General features: G+C 38.6%; 1 protein-coding gene across 12 annotated transcripts in view; it reads left to right on the top strand.

The window, feature by feature from the left end:
- Positions 1-19,849, top strand: part of MEF2C (myocyte enhancer factor 2C) — a 174,519-nt gene extending 154,670 nt beyond the window's left edge. For 10 of the 12 annotated variants that reach the window (XM_065930522.1, XM_065927052.1, XM_065925755.1 and 7 more), the window contains 4 exons: positions 5,019-5,191; positions 7,612-7,741; positions 8,600-8,735; positions 15,132-19,849. In XM_065930522.1, the coding sequence (XP_065786594.1) occupies positions 5,019-5,191; positions 7,612-7,741; positions 8,600-8,735; positions 15,132-15,453 (761 nt within the window). In that variant the 3' untranslated portion in view covers positions 15,454-19,849. The remainder of the gene's footprint in view (positions 1-5,018; positions 5,192-7,611; positions 7,742-8,599; positions 8,736-15,131) is intronic. The other 2 variants (XM_065929643.1, XM_065928902.1) reach the window with 1 other exon arrangement.
- Positions 19,850-20,957: the final 1,108 nt, after the last annotated feature.

Below are 20,957 nucleotides of genomic sequence, written 5' to 3'. Positions count from 1 at the left end.
GCGCAGGATTTGGGAGGAGAGTGAGTTCAGGGTGGACTGAGGTTGTCTGAAAGGTACCATGAGAGCCCTGGGCCTTAGCTGACCCTTAAAAATGAATTTTGAGTTAACAGGAAGCCAAACACTGCCAGTTACTGACCTACTAGAGCGAAGACTCAGATGTATTCAGAGGATGGTGAGCTTGGCCGTGGCCATGGGAAGTTAGGTTAGATACACACAGAACACGTCAAACTGTGTCCACGTCTGAGAGCCAAGTCAGGGCACTGACCCGCTAGAGTGAAGTATGATCTGAAAAAGGAACATGAGAGAAGCAGCACTGGAGAAAGATTTTTTTATAAAGAACACTTTGGGCGTGTACGTTAGCTTTATCATCACACATGTGCACGGAAGTTTGCATACAGCTTCAAAGAGCAAGCTTCCTGCAGCCCATCATTGTAAGGCCTGCTGAAAGACCCTGCAACTAGAGACCAGGAACCCAAACAGCAGGTTATGGAAAGACCTCGTCAGATGGACGCAAAAGCTTAATGTAGGATGGTGGCAGTGAAAATGGACAGAGGCCTTTTTGAAGAAAAATTGACAAGATCTGGTAACTAATTGGATAGGGAGTTGAAAGAGGGAGGGGAGAATAGTCAAAGATGATGATTTGAGAGACTACAGAAAAGGTAGTGCCCATGAAAAAAATTAACCTTGGTCCATGAGGACTAGTTTCTGTTTTGTTCTTATTAGTTTTATATGCTTGTACTTACAATATAAAGTCTAGGAGGAAAAAAATGAAGTGAAAAGACTCACAATATCTAAACATCCAAATAGGAGAAAGTTTCAGAACTTCAGGCTGAAAGAGAGTTCCACATTCAGCTGAGCTCTGTGAAACAAGGCAAAGTGTCCTCCCCACAACATCATAAGCCAGAAATATGTTCTTTGAATTTACAACTTCTTAAAATAGGAGTCAATTAAAAAAAAAAAAAAGTACAGCAAGTGTTTTCAAGTTAACTGGAGAGAAAAAAAATTTTTTTCTGCTAACACCACAGTTGAAGTTCTGTATATTTACACTAGTTTTAATATGAGTGTTTAGAAATTTGTAACCCAGCGAGGTGCATTCTATTATCCTTGATACAGATTATATCGTGAATGCTTCAATTGTTTTATGTGAAACAATATTTTTCATCAAATGAAACTATAAAACAGGCGAACTCCAAAGTTGGTCTGCTCTTCATTTTCTTATAATCTGTAATCAGGAAATCCATTCACTCGTGCTTTATAATTTTTGTGCTTTTAAGTGGTCAGGGGAATGTGACATCTGCATGCAGCCCCATCCAAATTGATCATCGTCCCAGGCAGAGAGAGGGTAATTTTAAAACGTAGCATGAAGAGAGGTGGAATCTCTATCTCAGAAGTTTATTGAAGGGTAGCGTTTCCCACCTCCCGACCCTGACTTTGAAAGAGACCATTCTGTTGGGTGAATTTATCTTAAGGTAAGACAGCAGCCTCAACAGAAGGCCACAGCGCCCGGAGTGAGGAGGAGGCCACAGTTTCCGAGCCGGTTTAAATGCAGGCTCTTCTTAGCAGTAAACCACACGAATGTATTCATCATTGATTTTCAAATGATAGGTTTCTATATCACTGGTTTAGGATCCACAGCCTCGCATTCCTGAATCTATATTATGCCAAAAGAATAACAACTTGGTGGCTGGAAACAGAAATGGTTATTATATGGCTCCAAAATGCTAGCTGGCACAATATGCTAAAAACAGCAGAAATTCACCGGTAAAAGGCAGAATTTATTTGTTCTCAAAAATAACTTTTATGCTCTAAAAATATGAATTTAAGAAGTGTCATCATGGTTCAAAATATTTTACCTTCAGTATGTAAACACCTTAAAATATGTGACTAATCTTCTAAAATGGCATAATTTCCGAACAAGAGGAAATATTCCAAGAGGAAAAATAGAATGCTTTTCAAATCTTTTTTTTTTAAGTTTTAAGGCATTTATTAGGTGAAAACCTAAAATATATGTTTGCTTTTTATCTTCCCCCTGCCCCCCGCCCCCCGCCTATTGCTGCCCCAAATCATTGTTTAAAATGTGGGCAAAAGGCTTTGTTGGAATTTCTCAGAATTCACTCTAGAAAAAAAAATTTTTTTCTTAATAAAAAAAAGCTTTTCTCAGAGCCTTCGTGCAGCATTTCCATTTTCGCACACTGGCCCAGTGCTCGTCATATCACAGGACAACACATTTCATAAAGCGGTTTTACTTCCTTTTAGCAAAATAACTCCTCCATGCAAACCAGTATCGGCATCTACCAAGCCCGGGTTTTAGTTTCTTCTGATCTGTTCAAGCTTCATTGCACTGCTTAACTGACTTTTTTTTCCCCCTTTCTTTTGAAATTACCCAGCTAATTTTCCATTTGATTGTTTATTTAAACCAGATCTCACACAGGCTTAATAGATAAGTGACATAGGCATTCAGCGTATCTGTCAGTCTGAGCTTCGGCTGACAGGAAAGGAGAGTGCAAACTTTGTCTCGGTTTTCTCACTCCGTTTTTATCCCATGGAATCTATTAATTAAAACGAAAGCCCTAGCATAGTCACAGTAATGATTCAGTAAGACACATTAAATATAACAGTCCTCTGAGCATTCTATTTTATCAAGTGTCTTTCTACGGGAACATACCCTTTGTATTTCTCCTAGCCAAAAAAGGTAAATGTGTTTGTTTCTTGTAATCACTTTTGCCACAGAAAACTGTCCAAATTAACTGTGCAAATTTCTTCTTGGCTTTTGACATCTTTAGTTGGCTTTAGAGTATACAGCTAATTTTCTTGAAGTTTTATTACAGAAGAGCATCTTATATACAAATTCAACCAAGATTTCTTAAGCAGCTACTTGATACTTGATGCATTTTTCCAGGAGGGGTTGTTTGTTTTATTTTGTGGGTTTTTTCCTCCAGTAAGGTGGAGAATGTTATGCATAACCCAATTGACAGATTTAATCTTGTAGTTATTTGTTATACATTCAGCCTGTTTGTTCATGCATAAAATAAGACAAGCAAAATGAAAGGGATATGAAGAACCAGTATGCTCCAAACATTATTAAAGCTGTGTGTGTGCATGCTCAGTCATGTCCGACTCTTTGCAACCCCATGGACTGTAGCCTGCCAGGCTCCTCTGTCCGTGGGATTTCCCAAGCAAGAATACTGGAGTGGGGTGCCATGCCCTCCTCCAGGGGATCTTCCTGACCCAGGGATCGAAACCACCTCTCCTGCATCTCCGGCATCGGCGGGCAGATTCTTTACCACTGCACTGCTTGGGAAGCCAAAACAGTGTACCTCAAATAGATTTAATTCAAAAGATGTACCCAAATATATCTCCTGAAATATACCGGGGCTTTGCCTTCCTCATTCCCCACTGTAGCTCGGGTCATCATAGAAATTTCCAGAGTGGATCATACTGTCAGGCCTTCCTAAAATATCCCAATGCCAGTAAACCTCTCTGTCCCCTTAAAGGCCTATGTTCCCTCTGCTTGCAGCCTTCAGGGCTCTGCATTTCCACCATTTAAAACCAAGACACGTTCGCCTGGAAGTCACAGGCTGACCTCCAGTGGGCTCCGCAGCCCAGCCCTCCATATTCCTTCAGAATCTTTGCCTCTTCTCTCGTGGGTTCCCTTCTCACCAGAATCCTCACAGAGGCTCTGGCCGTCCTCTGTAAATCGCCACCGTGGCCCTTTCCTAGTGCCCAGTCACGAGACCAGAGATCTTTCTGTCTCCTCTGTTTTTTCAGGACCCACATCAGTTCTTGCCTCTGCCATGAATCTCGTTCGGACAATCTCTCCCTTGCTGGGAACCCAGTAGCCCTCAATCTGGATTCCTCTGTGGCACCTCACCCCAGGCTGCCCGGCCTCACGCACGGCCATGTCGGATTGCCACAAAGGACTGCACGGGCCTTGGAGGACCGGGGCCTTGTCTCTGCCGCCCCACCGAATAGCACACAGTTCTCATTCGTCCTGGGGTCATAGATGTCTCCTTGAGAGAGCTCCAGAAAACGGCCGTCTGGGTTTCCAGCAAGGGTTGTTGAGTTGGCCTAGGTGGTTTCTCCGATTCTCCAGTCAGAGACGCTGGAGGAAACCAGCAGGGACTTCCGGTTCACCTCAGGTTGCGTCTCTGCACCTCTGCCGGCCACGGGCCGGTGTATTTTGAGTTCTGAGAAAGGGACACCTTCAGAGAGCCGTTTGTCTGCTAATGGGAGGGGGAAGACTAAACATCAGAGACTCAAGAAAAACCTTTCAGGGCGGTTCTCACTCGTTGGCTACTCCTGGGCCCTGGGCATCAGCCCCTTAGCGGAGGCCTCACCGCCTCCTTTCAGCTCCTGAGGGGGAGTCCTGCTTTCTGAAGTTCTCCGTGAGCAAGAGAGCAGGGCTTCAGATTCGTCCACTGAACCTCGTGAGGGAAGCAGACCAGAGAGAAAAAAGCCATAGGGAGAAATCGCTCAGAGAAAAGGGGAACTGAAGAGCAAAGCGTGTGAGAGGCTGCTACGCCTCCCGCATGTCCTAGAAATTATAGCCTCGCTGGCGTGTCCTTTCTTCACTTAAGGACACACAGACACAAAATAAAACCCAAATCGTTGAACCGAAAGAGTGAGTCATGCCAGCCAGGCCTCCGCAGAGCTAGTCAATTAAAGTTCAAGACCAATTCAGTGCTTTTCTTAGGCCCTGAAAGACTGTCTGACTTTCGTCCCAACTTTTCTCTAATAGAAAAAAATAAATAAATAAAAGTATATGCTGACTTCCGGACAAGTTGATGTCTCTTAGATTTCTTCTCATTAGGAGTTTTTAATCTTCCTTCAGTGGCATATTGAAGAACTGATTGGGTTACTCCTGAGGAGGTTGTCAGTCATCCTGTGACTTTCCATGTACATTATTGTCTCACCCTGTTAATCCTTTCTTCGTCATCTCGTGTAGTGTATGCTCTAGAAACATTTTTTGAGTCCAGATTTTTTTTTTCCTGAGTGCTCTCACTGTTTTCTGTTAACAGGGAATGGGTATGGCAATCCCCGAAACTCACCAGGTCTGCTGGTCTCACCTGGTAACTTGAACAAGAATATGCAAGCAAAATCTCCTCCCCCCATGAATTTAGGGATGAATAACCGTAAACCAGACCTCCGAGTTCTTATTCCACCAGGCAGCAAGAATACGATGCCATCAGTGGTAATGTGAAATTCCATTTTAAATAAATGTTGATAATGTTTTGTATATGTTTTGCTGTTTTTGTATTTGTCTGACTTTATGAGTTACTTGCATGTTCCCAGAAAATCAACATGTCAGTGCTGTTGCTGCAGCCCTGTTTGGATTTAGCTATTATTTCTGGTAACTGGTTTGCGTTTCCCTTTTCCATGGGAAAAAAAAAAAAAAAAGAACCAACATCTAATAAACTCCATTATAGGGCTGGTGTTCTGGAGCAAAAAAAAAAAAAACATTTCCTTTTAAGGCCCCCACTATATAATTAGAAAAAAAATCATTACCTAGTACTCTGCTTATGGGATGTATGATTTGACCAATGGTAGAACCAAACTCATGGAGTGAGGTATTTCATAAGGTTTTTACAGGATTGAACTAAATAAGTGTGCTCTTAAGGTGCTGACAGTGAAAAATCTTTTTCATAATTTCTAAATGAACTCTCTCCCGTTAATTGGCATTTCTTCTCTTAGGTATATTGCAGTGATAATGTTTAATACATCACATGCCTGTGCACCACCTCAGTTCTCCTTTCCAAATATGTGTTTAATGCCAGTAATTACCTCTCAAAAACAAATTGTCTTAAAATTCTAGGCAATTGAGAACAAAGGTTATATTTTCCGTCAAAAAAAAAAGTTGTGGAACTTATAAGAATAAATACAAAATATAAGTAATATCCCTGGAAGCTATCATTTTTCCTTATCCTGGGTCTGAAGGACTAAGGTGAAGATAATCCTGTGGGCCCAAATTCAACAACAAAGAGACTTACATCCATGTTCTCCAAATTAGCTTTGCTTAAGAGCGAGAGAACATTTAAAACCAGGATTCAGTAGACAAATTTAGATCATTCTGCAAACACATTTTTTTTTCTTTCTCTGCTCTGTGGCAAGCTTCAGGGTAAAATGGTCCTGCAAGCTGATTAGTTTATTATGGCACAGTGCAGATTAATTTTGAATATCAACCCCCCCAAAATTCACATAATATGCAGCATTCCCTTTGGAAAAGGCTGGGTCTAATAAATAAAACCTCCCACAGGGCCATCACCAAGCAGTTTGGGCCACGCATGGCAGGCTGTCTCTATCAGCAGATTGATTTCAAGTCCCTTAAAACTGATGCTTTCCCAGGGATTCCATGAGCTGTTGGTCAGGTCTGTCAGTGTTAGCCAGGTGCAGTTTCCCCCTTCCTCCAGCAAGTGCACTTTCAAAGTACCATCTTTTTTTTTCCTCAAAATGTGGTGGTGAAATAATGAAGGTTGAAACCCTGACCTGTGCTGAAAACTAGATAGATTGTCTTCACGTTGGAGACAAACAGCTCATTAAAGGAAACAAAGAATATCTTTGTAAGGAGTTGTCTTTAGAGTCTGAGTTTTAAAGCTGTTTAAACTGTCATGCCTGTCAGAGGATGCTTTTCCTTTTGTTGAAAAGATTTTGCCCAAGTATAAATATTTACAGACACTAATTAATAAAACTCCTTCCCCATGCTCTCAGTCTGAGGATGTCGACCTGCTCTTGGTAAGTGGTGAGGGCACGTCCCTTCAGTGCCACGTGCAAGGAAAAACCCAAAGCAGCCGTTAGGTGGAGAGGTGGCAGCAGTAACATGGAGAGATTTGGGGAGTTAGTATGTGTCAACATTGATTATTTAGAAATAATTTCAAGTATCACTTACAGGTGAAATACCAGGTTATCTATTTTTCTGTTTGACCCTCTGTAAGCAAAGGCCCATGTGTTCCATGTATTTTTGGATTTAATTTATAGTACAGTTGTAACAAACAAATGTCCTCAGTTATTTAAAGCCACAAAGATACTTATTTTTCTAAGAATTAAATTCTCACGATATTTAAGTGTATATGAATTTTTAATCTCCTTGCTCTAAGGAATTAAATATACACGTTAGCTGTTTTGCCATCTAGTTTGAGGGAGGTTTTAGAACCTGAAAAAAAGTGGTCAGAGCACCACCTGCTGGTCAAAACGTAGCATGAGCCCTCTACCCATCTGCTCTGCTATATATACAACTGAGCACAAAAACCACCATGGTTGATTTTAATTTTTTTTCAATTTGCATTTGAATAAAAACTGAAACAATGGAAGTACAGTATACATATTTCATCAGTTTTCAACATAGTCTGTTTTTACCCATAATAAAGCTATGGTACTTGTTACTAGTTCAGTTGCCTAGGAGATACTGATGTAATGGGTTACTATGGCAACAGCTGGTCTCTTGAAGGATTGTAAATGATAGGGTTGGCAGAGTTCATAGAGACACATGTTAAATGATTAATTTCATGAGATTTGTACCAAGTTATCTCTTTATATGCAAAACTAATACTGAAATCTAGTGTTTTTAAATTTAAAAAAAAATTCTATTCCATAATATCTTTTTATTTACTTTAAAAGAATCAAAGGATAAATAACTCCCAGTCTGCTCAGTCATTGGCTACCCCAGTGGTTTCCGTAGCAACTCCTACTTTACCAGGACAAGGGATGGGAGGATATCCATCAGCCATTTCAACAACATATGGTACCGGTGAGTAGTTTTGCCATGTTCAAATAATACATTAAATACTTCCCATTAAAAAGCAAAATTAAAATGATATTACCTATTAGTCTGTTAGGAAGCTTTATTTAATACCTGTGGTGTTCAGATCATTATACCATTACCTATTCATTACTAAGAAAAAGTGAATATCCACATGATTCTTTCTTAGTGACCAAAAGTTTTGTTAACCCAACCTGAATTCAATATAGAAGAACAATTTCAAGGAAAATGAGCTGTTATTTCTTTGATGTAATACTGAAACTGAAGCTCCAATACTTTGGCCAGAGCTAACTCTTTGGGAAAGACCCTGATGCTGGGAAAGATGGAGGGCTGGAGGAGAAAGGGGGGGACAGACGGTGAGATGATTGGATGGCATCACCAATTCAATGGACATGAGTTTGAGCAAACTCTAGGAGATAGTGAAGGACAGGGAAGCCTGGCATGTTGCAGTCAATGGGGGTCACAGAGTTGGACACGACTTAGTGACTGAACAACAACAGTAGAAAGCTCACTTTCTCAGGATTGTTTAAAAAACGTTTCTAGATCATCAAATACTAGGTACCTGCCTGTGATACCAGATTGTAGTTCTAATAAACTGAAATTGCTTGCTGTCCTACATTGACGTTTGCATGGAATACTTAATTTTGGTGCATAGTATATATCTCCTTTGAATTAAAATTGTCCCTAATGTTTTATCTCCCTCCCTGCCCAAATTAAAAAAAAAAAGTGTAACAATCATTCAAGAATACTAATAGGATATTTTAAGAATTGAAAATGATTATTCTGCTCTCCATTTGGTAATTTCCAAATTAAATCTTTTGCCTTCCTGTCTCGTCTTTGCTCCAGAGTACTCTCTGAGTAGTGCAGACCTGTCCTCTCTCTCTGGCTTTAACACCGCCAGCGCTCTTCATCTTGGGTCAGTAACTGGCTGGCAACAACAGCACCTCCACAACATGCCGCCGTCCGCCCTCAGCCAGCTGGGGTAAGCAGTGTTACTTCTTTCATGGCACATGTTCGTAAATGCGTCTGTAAAACGGCAGATGGCAGCCTCTAAGTTTGGGCCCTAATGTCCCTTTCGAGGATGTGAGATTCTGCTGGATCAAAATCTGAAAGTACTTAGCAAGTTAATATCTTTCACGTGGCTTAAATAGAACTTTCCTCCTCCTCTATGAGGAGGGGGAGCTCTGTGATAATAGGGCATTTTATTTTCCTGTTGTTTTAGGCTGTATTTGTTTCCACTGCTCTCAGTGATAAAGTTCTCTTCAGTTAAGCTTTCACATAGTTCACGTGGGACAGAAGAAAACATTTACAGTTATTAGTTCTTTGAATTTTTGCACTATTTGAGAATCTTTTTTGCTTCGCATAAACCACATAGTTCTTAATGTGATTAGCATAGTTAGTTTATTACTCAGAGGGTCAACTATCCCACTGATACACAGACTTCATATATTTATAATATACTCATAGTTGTGTTTTCGTAGATGTTATATGAATATTCATATATGTATATGTACACACACTAATTATTTAAATTTGGGTATAAAAATAGTTTTTGTTGTTTTCTGAAGTCAGAAGATGTCTGTTTTCTGCCCCCTTGTGGTACTTTTGAGATATGTCTTTATCATGGAAATAACTCCTGTCATTTATCAATGGAAAGGTTGAAATCTTAAAAAGCCCTAAATTTAAAAATAATACTGCTTGTAGAACCAGGAGTTTTATTTCTAAGTTTAAAACATGAACCAAAGACTTGATTTTCAGTTTAACTAAGAACTCCAAAACTTCAGTTAATCTTCGAAAGAAAATACAAGGAGGATATAAAATATTTAAAGATAAGCCATTTTTATATGTTAGAAAAATGCTGTTTGTTTCCCCCACTTTTACCCTCTGCTGAGCCATTTGGTTAAAATAATTAGCTAGTTCTATGTTCATATTCTAAGGAGACAATGAGAATAAAATGCTGATTAGAATAAAAATTACTGATTGACACCACAGCTTCTCTTACCCCTCTCCAGCCCCACTAGCTTTCACATGGAATTGATTTCACATAGATTAGTGCTCTGGTTGTGGAGTTTATACCCAGCTACTATTGCTTATGTGCATTTTCCTCACTAATCACTATTGTTGAAACTCTAACCTAAAAATAAATAAATTCTCTTGACACTGTTGCTCTGCTTCCTTGAAAGATTAACTTTGAAGATACATCACATATTGATCAGCAACACAATGTCTCTTTTTAGGATAACAATTAAATTTTCCTAGAAATGTTTAGCTATCCAAATAGACACGTATTGCAATAACTTTTTCAGATAATTACCACTAGGTACATCGTACCAACAGGCATTCTTAAAATCATACACACGGCATTGTACTTCTGTGGTTCAACAGTGAATCCACTGTTTATTGCTTTTTGTCAAAAGTAAAAGTCCCCGTTCTAATTTTTCATAAAATTCATCCATTATAGGACTGGCACTCCTTAGAGATTATCAGTGTCAAAAGTCATATTATTTTCTCTGATATGGCTTTCTTTTGTTTTCAGTAACAACTGACAATTTGCATTTTTACATAGAAAATACATGGATTTATATATTTTAACTACCCTACAATTTTTTAATTCACTTCTGGGAAGAGAATTTTATTTTTATTCTACAAGGGAAGAATCTAATTCTTTGCTGCCCTTAATAGCAGCTTCAGTAAATGAGAAAGAAGGGACAGCCCAGGACTAGTGAGGAACTGAATTACAACAGTCAAGGATGAAGCATTTTGTTTAGTTCCGGTTGCCTTCAACACCAGTTCTCATGGTGCACGAGTTGACTCTGAATTTAGTCTATGTGTTTTTATTGTACTTAATCACTTCCCTTATCCCTCAAATAGATACCCCTTCCAGGCCTTCTAATTTTGTCCTGCCTGCCTTTCTTCTCTTTCCTTCCTTCCTTCCTTCCTTCCTTCCTTCCTCAAACTGCGCCCCCCCCCTCCACACACACACATAGTTTTCAAAAGGAGATTCCTTCAGATGGATTAGCCTACACTCACATGATTAAATCTTAAGCTCAAAAAGAAAAAAACCCCAAGTTATAGTAAAATAAATTATATGAGCTACCTTTATTCCTTACAATGTCAGTCACTTTTTTAAAAATTGATATTGTTCCAAGCCAAGCTAGTCTCAAATACTTGTGTTGTGGATTCACATTCTTTCCAGTAGATACAGTGTTCAAAGCAGAGTAAAATATCTTTCAGCCCACCAAAGCAGATATTCCCCACAGCCCAAGAGGGTCACAGTTCTTTCTCAGAATTAAACTATGAAAGAGATCTTCATATTTTGCTCATGGAAATACCTTTAAATCCTCAAAACTATATTATTAGCACTCTCTAGTATCTGATTTTGTCTAAGCAAGTTAGAAAAACAGCAAACTGACCAGATATAGGGGATAGAGTGGACTAGAAGGAACTTCCCATCAAGGGTTAGCAAAAGTCATTCGTATACTAATATTTCAGAAAATGACCCTCGAATGTTTTGGTGTTTTTCTCCTACCACCTAAAAAAAAAGACAACCTAACTTTTAGAAGCGTGTCCATCATCGTGCTTATTAATGTAGGTATTCAGTACACACTGAGAAATGACTTTAAGTAAAGACAATTTTTAAAAGGTTAGGTTAAATACAGTTGGATCGTCAAATTTCCAGGCGGGGGCAGTAAGAAATTTGAATAAAACTCTTCAGTCATGTTTCATTTCTGAAAACCATGGGGAAGGTAGGTGTTTTCCCAGCTGGAAGGAAGGCCTCTGCAGTAGCTGGAATCCTACAGCAGGGCTGGATGTGGGAACTTGCGTATCTGGCTTCTGTCTCCCATGCACCTCATCACCCACACATAGGAAGTATCACACAGTTAACTGTGTCTATCAAAACTGCGTTCTCAAGAACAAGTAGACCAACATGCTTATCTCTGAGTCTAGCATATATACAGCTAAGTGATGTTCAGTTCAGTTCAGTCACTCAGTCGTGTCCAACTCTTTGTGACCCCATGGACTGCAGCATGCCAGGCTTCCCTATCCATCACCATCTCCCGGAGCCTGCCCAAACTCATGTCCATCGAGTCAGTGATGCCATCCAACCATCTCATCCTCTGTCATCTCCTTCTCCTCCCACCTTCGATCTTTCCCAGCATCAGGGTCTTTTCCAGTGAGTCAGTCCTTCACATCAAGTGGCCAAAAGTATTGGAGTTTCAGCTTCAACATCAGTCCTTCCAATGAATATTCAGGACTGATCTCCTTTAGGATGGACTGGTTGGATCTCCTTGCTTTCCAGGGGACTTTCAAGAGTCTTCTCCAACACCACAGTCCAAAAGCATCTATTCTTCGGTGCTCAGCTTTCTTTATAGTCCACCTCTCACATCCATACATGATTACTGGAAAAGCCATAGCTTTGACTAGGTGGACTTTTGTTGGGAAAAGTAATGTCTCTGCTTTTTAATATGCTGTCTAGGTTAGTCATAACTTTTCTTCCAAGGAGCAAGTGTCTTTTAATTTCATGGCTGAAGTCACCATCTTCACTGATTTTGGAGCCCAGAAAAATAGTCTCTCACTGTTTCCACTGTTTCCCCATCTATTTGCTGTGAAGTGATGGGACCGGATGCCATGATCTTAGTTTTCTGAATGTTGAGCTTTAAGCCAACTTTTTCACTCTCCTCTTTTCACTTTCATTGAGAGGCTCTTTAGTTCTTCTTTACTTTCTGCCATAAGGGTGCTGTCATCTGCATATCTGAGGTTATTGATATTTCTCCCAGCAGTCTTGATTCCAGCTTGTGCTTCATCCAGCCTGGCATAATCACATGATGTACTCTGCATATAAGTTAAATAAGCAGGGTGACAATATACAGCCTTGACATACTCATTAAGTGATGTTAATGTTCCTTTTTCTTTTCAAGAACATAATGCTTTGATAATAGAGACTAGGCTATTAAACGTCATTCTGTTCTGAATCCCGTAGCACAGTATAATGAAGCTGAATCTAAGATATCACTTACAATTCATTACTGTGAATTCAGTGTCCCCAGAACTACTCAAAATGCTTCATAAATGCTTTCAGTGTCAAATGAAATACCATCAACTAAGTTTATCTTATTTGAGGACTAGCCTGTTTGTTTGAAGGAAAGGATAACCAATAAGTATTGTATCTTTTATGAGAAAGAGATACAGCAAAATCTCTACAAGCCAGCTGACTTTGGGAGAATGGTGGATAAGTAGAAAAAGCAGCTTCCAAAAGCTGTATTAAAGAAATATCATTTCAATTATATTATGTTTTGCTCAGTTTATTGAGATTAACTGCTCATACTGGTTCAACTTGCCAAATATTGGTTTCTAACTTTCCATGTCACCCTGCCTGTGAAGACACAATCTAAATGTCAGAGGGCAGACGAAAGTATTTATTGATATGCCTCTTTATTTTCAGACACTTAATTGACATTCATCATTAAACAGTTGTGTGACTCATAGTAGAAGCATTTAATTAAATTTTAGTGAAATAGTCTTTCTCATCCAGAGCCAGGAAAATTCTTTCTTCCAGAAATCAAAAGATGATTTCCTCTGACATCAAAATGAATCATTAAGTAACTCTGAACCAAGATAAAATAGTCCACCATTATGGATCCTTTTGAAATACAGGCGCTCCCCCCTCATTTCAGTATCTTCTTTATTTAAAGATTATTTAATTAAAACCCTTAGAGAATTAGTATACTAACATACAGTGCAAAATAAAAGCAAGAAATTAATAAAAGTATAAACAGGTGATTGAAAATTACACTCCATGTGGTGTCTTGATACAAATGCTGACTGCTTTGATTCTGTAAGATCATAAAAGCAAAGGAAAGCAAGCCTTATTAAGGAAACAAACAATTCTCCTTTATGTTATTCTTAACATTAGCTCATCTATTAATAAGAGAAGGAACGTAATTCTTTGCCAGTAGGTGGTGCTTTTGTATAAAACATCACTCAAAGATAAACTCATTTCTAATTTTGTATCTCTTTATATCTTGAACCTGAATTGCATCTCCAAAAAACCAACCCCCAAGTTATTTCTCATTTTCCTCTGAAATATATACCCATTTTCTCACTGCTTACAATGACAGTTTTAGTGCTGAATACCATCTGATTCTCTTCATTGGAAAGTAACATAGTCACATACATGCATAGGTGGGTTTGCTCTCCTTTGTTTTAAATAGGTGTGTCTGTATGGATTATTCTTTACCTTGACTCTCCTCAGAAAAAGAGACTTCTGCTCTGTTGACAATATAGGCTACTAACACTGACTCTAGCCACGAATGTCAGTGCAGTTAGAAGATAAGAACAATACAAGCATCTTAAAATTGATGTCAGCAATATTACTATGGTTTATACTGATCAAAGTCATTGTGATTGCTTTTCTACACCTAAAGGCTTAATGCTTTTCCCTCCACAACCTCAAGTATCAAATTCTCCCACAAATTTTGGAAGAAGAAGAAGTTATACTGTCCTGAAATTAATGGGGATTAAGGGTTATAAACACAATAAAACCACAGTAAATCCTTCTTTACAACATCCATCAACTAATGACAGTAATAAATTAGAGGAGTGGTCTCCTTAGTATCTTTAGCAGGGAGAGACTAGCAATAGTTTTATTCAGGTAGTTGTGGGAGAAAGTATTTTCATCCCATGTAACTGAGAAAACATGAAGAAAGTCAGATTCTCTTCCCAGTTTTAGTGGGGTAGGAAGTCTTGAGTGTTTTTAAGCCAGTACTGAAAATTTCCTTCCCTATTTCTCCCCCTCCCAAGCGTTTCATCAGAAATACTTATGGGTAGCATTTTATGGATTCTATTTATTTGAAATTTGAATTCTCTTCACTTTTTCTGAAGACTAGGCAACTTAATGTGTGTATTAAAATGAGGGAAACATTTATATCCCTAGTAAGCAATTTACAGTAATTTTCCAACACAGACATTAGTAAATTAAAGAAGCCTTAATTCAGAACCTAAACCCTGTATCATTAACTCTTGGATGATATTTTGGAACTAGTCTGGGGAGAAATTCCAGGGACGTTGAAAATGCTTTTTCCAGCATGTCTTGTTAAAAGCTTCCTGAAACTGTAACCTGTACGTTTAGGGAGACTCGAGGTATCATTCAGAGGCCTGGACCAGTTAAACACGGTCATTATTACCGGGCACATCAACAAAAGCTACCAATCGCTGGGAGAAGGCGATGCCCCCAAGTGCTTTCAAGCACGCCGGCTCTCCTCCCCTGGGCATGCTCTGACGTCGCTGCAAATCTTTAAGCTGATGTTTTATGTAATTGTGAGTTGCTGGGGGCTCCAGGCCTCCTCAATCTGTAACTGGGTTTCCTTTCCTCCTACAGAGCTTGCACTAGCACTCATTTATCTCAGAGTTCAAATCTCTCCCTGCCTTCTACTCAAAGCCTCAACATCAAGTCAGAACCTGTTTCTCCTCCTAGAGACCGTACCACCACCCCTTCGAGATACCCACAACACACGCGCCACGAGGCGGGGAGGTCTCCTGTTGACAGTTTGAGCAGCTGTAGCAGTTCCTACGACGGCAGCGACCGCGAGGACCACCGGAACGAATTCCACTCCCCCATTGGACTCACCAGACCTTCGCCGGACGAAAGAGAAAGTCCCTCAGTCAAGCGCATGCGACTCTCTGAAGGATGGGCAACATGATCAGATTATTACTTAATAGTTTTTTTTTTCTTGCAGTGTGTGTGTGTGCTATACCTTAATGGGGAAGGGGGGTCGATATGCATTATATGTGCTGTGTGTGGAAAAAAAAAAAAGTCAGGTACTCTGTTTTGTAAAAGTACTTTTAAATTGCCTCAGTGATACAGTATAAAGATAAACAGAAATGCTGAGATAAGCTTAGCACTTGAGTTGTACAACAGAACACTTGTACAAAATAGATTTTAAGGCTAACTTCTTTTCACTGTTGTGCTCCTTTGCAAAATGTATGTTACAATAGATAGTGTCATGTTGCAGGTTCAACGTTATTTACATGTAAATAGACAAAAGGAAACATTTGCCAAAAGCGGCAGATCTTTACTGAAAGAGAGAGCAGCTGTTATGCAACATATAGAAAAGTGTATAGATGTTTTTGGACAGACCCGGCAAAGGGTGGCCACGGTTAAATGTTAGGAACACACCAGGTCACCTAATACCCACCCCGAGAATGCTCACAAACCTGCAGGCACATCCTTGGCGTATGGCACTCATGAAAAAAGGATCGATGACCATTAAAAGAGGACCATACCTATTTTTAAAAAAATTGTGGAGTTTGAGGGCTAACGTATTTAATTAAATAAATAAATAAATCTGGGTCTGCATCTCTTATTAAATAAAAATATAAAAATATGTACATTACATTTTGCTTATTTTCATATAAAAGGTAAGACAGAGTTTGCAAAGCATTTGTGGCTTTTTGTAGTTTACTTAAGCCAAAATGTGTTTTTTTTTCCCCTTGATAGCTTCGCTAATATTTTAAACAGTCCTGTAAAAAAACCAAAAAGGACTTTTTGTATAGAGAGCACTACCCTACCCAAGCCATGAGGAACTCCATGCTTTGCTAACCAAGATAACTGTTTTCTCTTTGTAGAAGTTTTGTTTTTGAAATGTGTATTTCTAATTATATAAAATATTAAGAATCTTTTAAAAAAATCTGTGAAATTAACATGCTTGTGTATAGCTTTCTAATATATATAATATTATGGTAATAGCAGAAGTTTTGTTATCTTAATAGCGGGAGGGGGGTATATTTGTGCAGTTGCACATTTGAGTAACTATTTTCTTTCTGTTTTCTTTGACTCTGCATACATTTTATAAGTTCAAGGTCAGCTGTCAAAAGGATAACCTGTGGGATTAGAACATATCACATTGCAACACCCTAAATTGTTTTTAATCCATTAGCAATCTATTGAGTCAACTGACTTCCATTGTATATACTAATTAGTTTCTTTCATGCTATTTTTTGTTTTTGTTTTTGCATTTTTATCAAATGCAGGGCCCCTTTCTGATCTCACCATTTCACCAAGCATCTTGGAATTCAGTAAGTGAATAAATACCCTAAACTTGCCCATATCCTAAATTTTCTGGTTGGTTTTCAGCCTAGAATTTGATAATGCTTTTAAGAAATATGCCCAGAATAGAGAGCTGTGTCAGGGCACATGTCCTGCCAATATAGCCCTAGAAACAAGTGATATGGAGTTTGCTCGATGCGTGAGTTATAAATTCCCACAGAAGAAAAATGTGAAAGACTGGGTGCTAGATAAGAAGGAAGCAGGAAAAGGGATAGTTGCTTCGTCATCCGTTTTTAATTATTTTAACTGACCCTCCACAATCTTGTGAGCAATATAGGACTGTTGAACAACCCCGATGTGTCAGGACCCCCAAATGTCACTTCTGCATAAAGCATGTATGTCATCTATTTTTTTCTTCAATAAAGAGATTTAATAGCCATTTCAAGAAATCCCATTAAAGAACCTCTCTATGTCCCTTTTTTTTTAAGAAATAATGATGACTCTCGTCTAATATTCGTCTATAAGGGATTAATTTTCAGACCCTTTAAAAAGTGAGTGCCATAAAAAAAAAAGTTGATGTATATTGTTTAAAAGAGATTTCAGTCTAGGAATGATTTTTCCTTCTCTTGGAATGTGAAGATCTGTCGATTCATCTCCAATCGTACACATTGACATACACAGCAAAGAAGATAAGACAGTAAGATTGACACTGCTATATCAGGTGTAGGACATTTCTTATCCATTTTTTTCTTTTTCTTGCGTAGTTGCTAAGTGTTTCTCCTTATAAAAGGCTGCCACTGGGTGGCATAAGCCAAGAGACCTTACTAACGAGGCTATATTTTTCTTAACTTGATCTGAAATCCACAATTAGACCACAGTGCACCTTTGGTTGCATCCATATAGGATGCTAGCCTGCCTTGTACTAACATTTTTATATACTAAATCAAACAAGAAAAACTATCAACCATTTCATCTGTCCCACTCCTCAAGGTATCCATGAAACACACAAAAAAAAAACATTTATGCAGAGGAAAAACAGAAAATCATCCCGAAAAACACACACATTCACACACAGGGGAAAAAAACTAAGGAAAATCATTTTCCTCACCATAGACTTGATCCCATTCTTAACAATCCATCCTTACAACTTGATGTGTATAAAATATGCAAACGTCACAAATGTTCTCTGTCATTTCAGAACACTTATCAATAACTTACCACTGGGTGGGAAAGGGTCATTATGTGAAAATATGAAAAAATAGCCATATTAATTTTTTTTACCTGCAATTTGCCTCAGCAACAAAGAAAAAGTGATTTTCTAAATGCTGAAGATAAAGTAAGCTAAAGTACCAGCAGAAGCCTTGGCTATTTATAGCAGGTCTGACAATAGTTTTATAAGAACATGAATAGAACAGAATCACTTGAGAATGGATGCCAGTCATCTCTTGTTCCCACCACTGAATTCATAGAAAGTGGTGGCAAGACAGCAAAGGGATAATCTGAGAATATTTTAAAGATGATTTAATGAGAAGAAGCACAATTTTGATTGTGATGAGTCACTTTCTGTAAACATCGCTATCTTTGCCCTTATACCTTATCTGTAATTTACCATTTGTTGTATTTGCAAAGCTAGTATGGTTTTGGGTTTTTATCATGGTAAATCCTTTGTATTCAGGAGTTTAGGGCAGAGCCCTGAGGGAGTATTATTTTACATAACCCATCCTAGAGCAACATTTTAGGCAACATTCTTCATTGCAAGTAAAAGAACCATAAGTGGCATTTTACACAGCTTACAAGTATTGTTATATCTAATCCTATTTTAGAAGATTTTTTGGTAATGTTAAGCTTAAATACTGGTAACACTGATGCAGTATCTGCGAGCTGCACAACCTGTATGCATTGATGCATGGAGGGCTGTTCATTTCAACCTTTTTTAAAATTGTGTTTTTTAGTAAAATGGCTTATTTTTTCCCAAAGGTGGAATTTAGCATTTTGTAATGATGAATATAAAAATACCTGTCATCCTCAGATCGTTTTAAAGTTAACTAAAGTGAAAATTTTTAAAAATTCCAATACACTTTTTAAAAGAATGTCTGCCCTCTCACACGTTTATGTATTTATTTTTCCTACATACCCATCTGTTAATTTAGAGATAGCATTTTTTCACCCCTTTATCCTTGTGTTTGTTTTTCCAGAGAGTAAATGCTTTGTATTTCTTTCTTTCAAAAAAAAAAAAAAAAAAAAAGAGGTGGTTTTTTTTTAAAGAAGCAGCCACTTGAACCCTCAATAAAGGCTGTTGCCTAAGCCTGGCATACTTCATCTGTTCCCGTTCGTGCCATCTGCTGTGATGTCGTCACTTATATGGCGTTAATTTCCTGCCACTCCAGATCTTTTGAAGATTGATGGAATACTGGTGTCTGTTAGAATGCTTCAGACTACAAGATGTAATTAAAGGCTTTCCTTAATATGTTTTAACCAAAGATGTGGAGCAATCCAGGCCACATATCTTCTACATTAAATTTGTCCATTTTGGTTATTTCCATAATCGAGTATTGCATTTTGCCTTCCCTGTTCATACCTCAAATTGATCCATACCTCAGTTTAATTCAGAGAGGTCAGCTAAGAGATGGATCCCGTTGTGGTTTGAATGCAGGACCAGTGTTCTCTTTGAACGAAGCCGCCCTGGGTCACTGTAGGCATAGGACTTGGATTGCTTCAGATGGTTTGCTGTATCATTTTTCTTCTTTTTCTTTTTCTGGGGACTTGTTTCCATTAAATGACAGTGATTAAAATAGCTTGTAAATGAGGGCATACAAGCATTTGCAACAAATACTCAAATAGAGGCTCACAGCGGCATAAGCTGGACTTTGTCGCCACTAGATGACAAGATGTTATAACTAAGTTAAACTACATCTGTGTATCTCAAGGGACTTAATTCAGCTGTCTGTAGTGAATAAAAGTGGGGAATTTTCAAAAGTTTCTCCTGCTGGAAATAAGGTATAATTTGTATTTTGCAGACAATTCAGTAAAGTTACTGGCTTTCTTAGTGATGCAGTGTCTGTGGTGCATTTTTTTTAATGTTTTGCTGTTGAAATGTATTCCACTTTCTCTTGTTTTCTTAAAGCAGCTTTTCCCACAAGCACAAGTGAGCTTTCTAGTCTTCAACTCAAAATACTCAAAAGCCAGAGTATTTGTGTTTTGTGGGGAGGGAGAGTGTGAATCGGATCTCTGCTCTTGGGGTTATGTAGGTATACAGCCAGTGTGGGAAGTTCGGGGTTCTCATCAAGTGATTCAACTTCATTATCAAGTCAGTTCCATGAAGATCTTTGATAAATTATTTCAATACACAGACTTTTCCAAAAGTCATTGTGCAAGGCAACCCCATGTTTAATATTTTTTAAATTAAAAATGTGTAGAGAGCACTTCCAGACTTCTTTTTTTTCCATCAGAATAGTGTTTTTAACCAAAAGAGGTTGAAACATAGGCATCTATCTCAATATTTGAGAGAATTAATGGATTCATCTGTTTTTAGAAACCATAAGGTATCTCCATTGGCAAAACAATTATAATTTCTACGGGAAATATCCTTAGAAAGATCAACATAGAGATTAATTCAGGAACTGAAAAGGAAGTCGGGGAGGCACTGGCCAGCCAACTCGAGAACTGGACTTTTGCATTAGTAGTGATTCTTGCTCTGATGAAAAAAAAGAATAGCTCTTGCAGAAAGGCTGCACGCGAGTTCAGAATCTCAGTGCTTTTCTCTTTGTTCTCTTTATCCATTGTCAGCAAACATTTATTAAGCAAGTATTAATGTGTAGTTTGGGACTTCGCAAGGGGCTCACCTGGGTAAAGAACCTGCTTGTACAGGAGATACAGCAGACCACAGGTTCAATTCCTGAGTTGGGACGATCGCTGGAGGAGGGCATGGCAACCCACTCTGGTGTTCTTGCCCAGGAGATGAAGTGGACAGAAGGCTACAGTCCACTGGACTGCATAGAGTCAGGCTCAGCTGAGATGACAGCACAGCACACGTGTAGCTCGTGGTAGATTCCAGGATGAATGAAGATGTAGCTCTTGTTCTTAATAAACTTTAGAACCTAATTAAAAGACTAATAAAAATTAGGAAATGTTTTCAGGGACATTTGCAATGTGCTCAGA

This window comes from Muntiacus reevesi, chromosome 1 (assembly GCF_963930625.1).
Source record: "Muntiacus reevesi chromosome 1, mMunRee1.1, whole genome shotgun sequence".
NCBI lineage: Eukaryota > Metazoa > Chordata > Mammalia > Artiodactyla > Cervidae > Muntiacus > Muntiacus reevesi.
The sequence above is the reverse complement of the archived record's forward strand: the minus strand, read 5'-3'. Positions and strand labels throughout refer to the sequence as shown.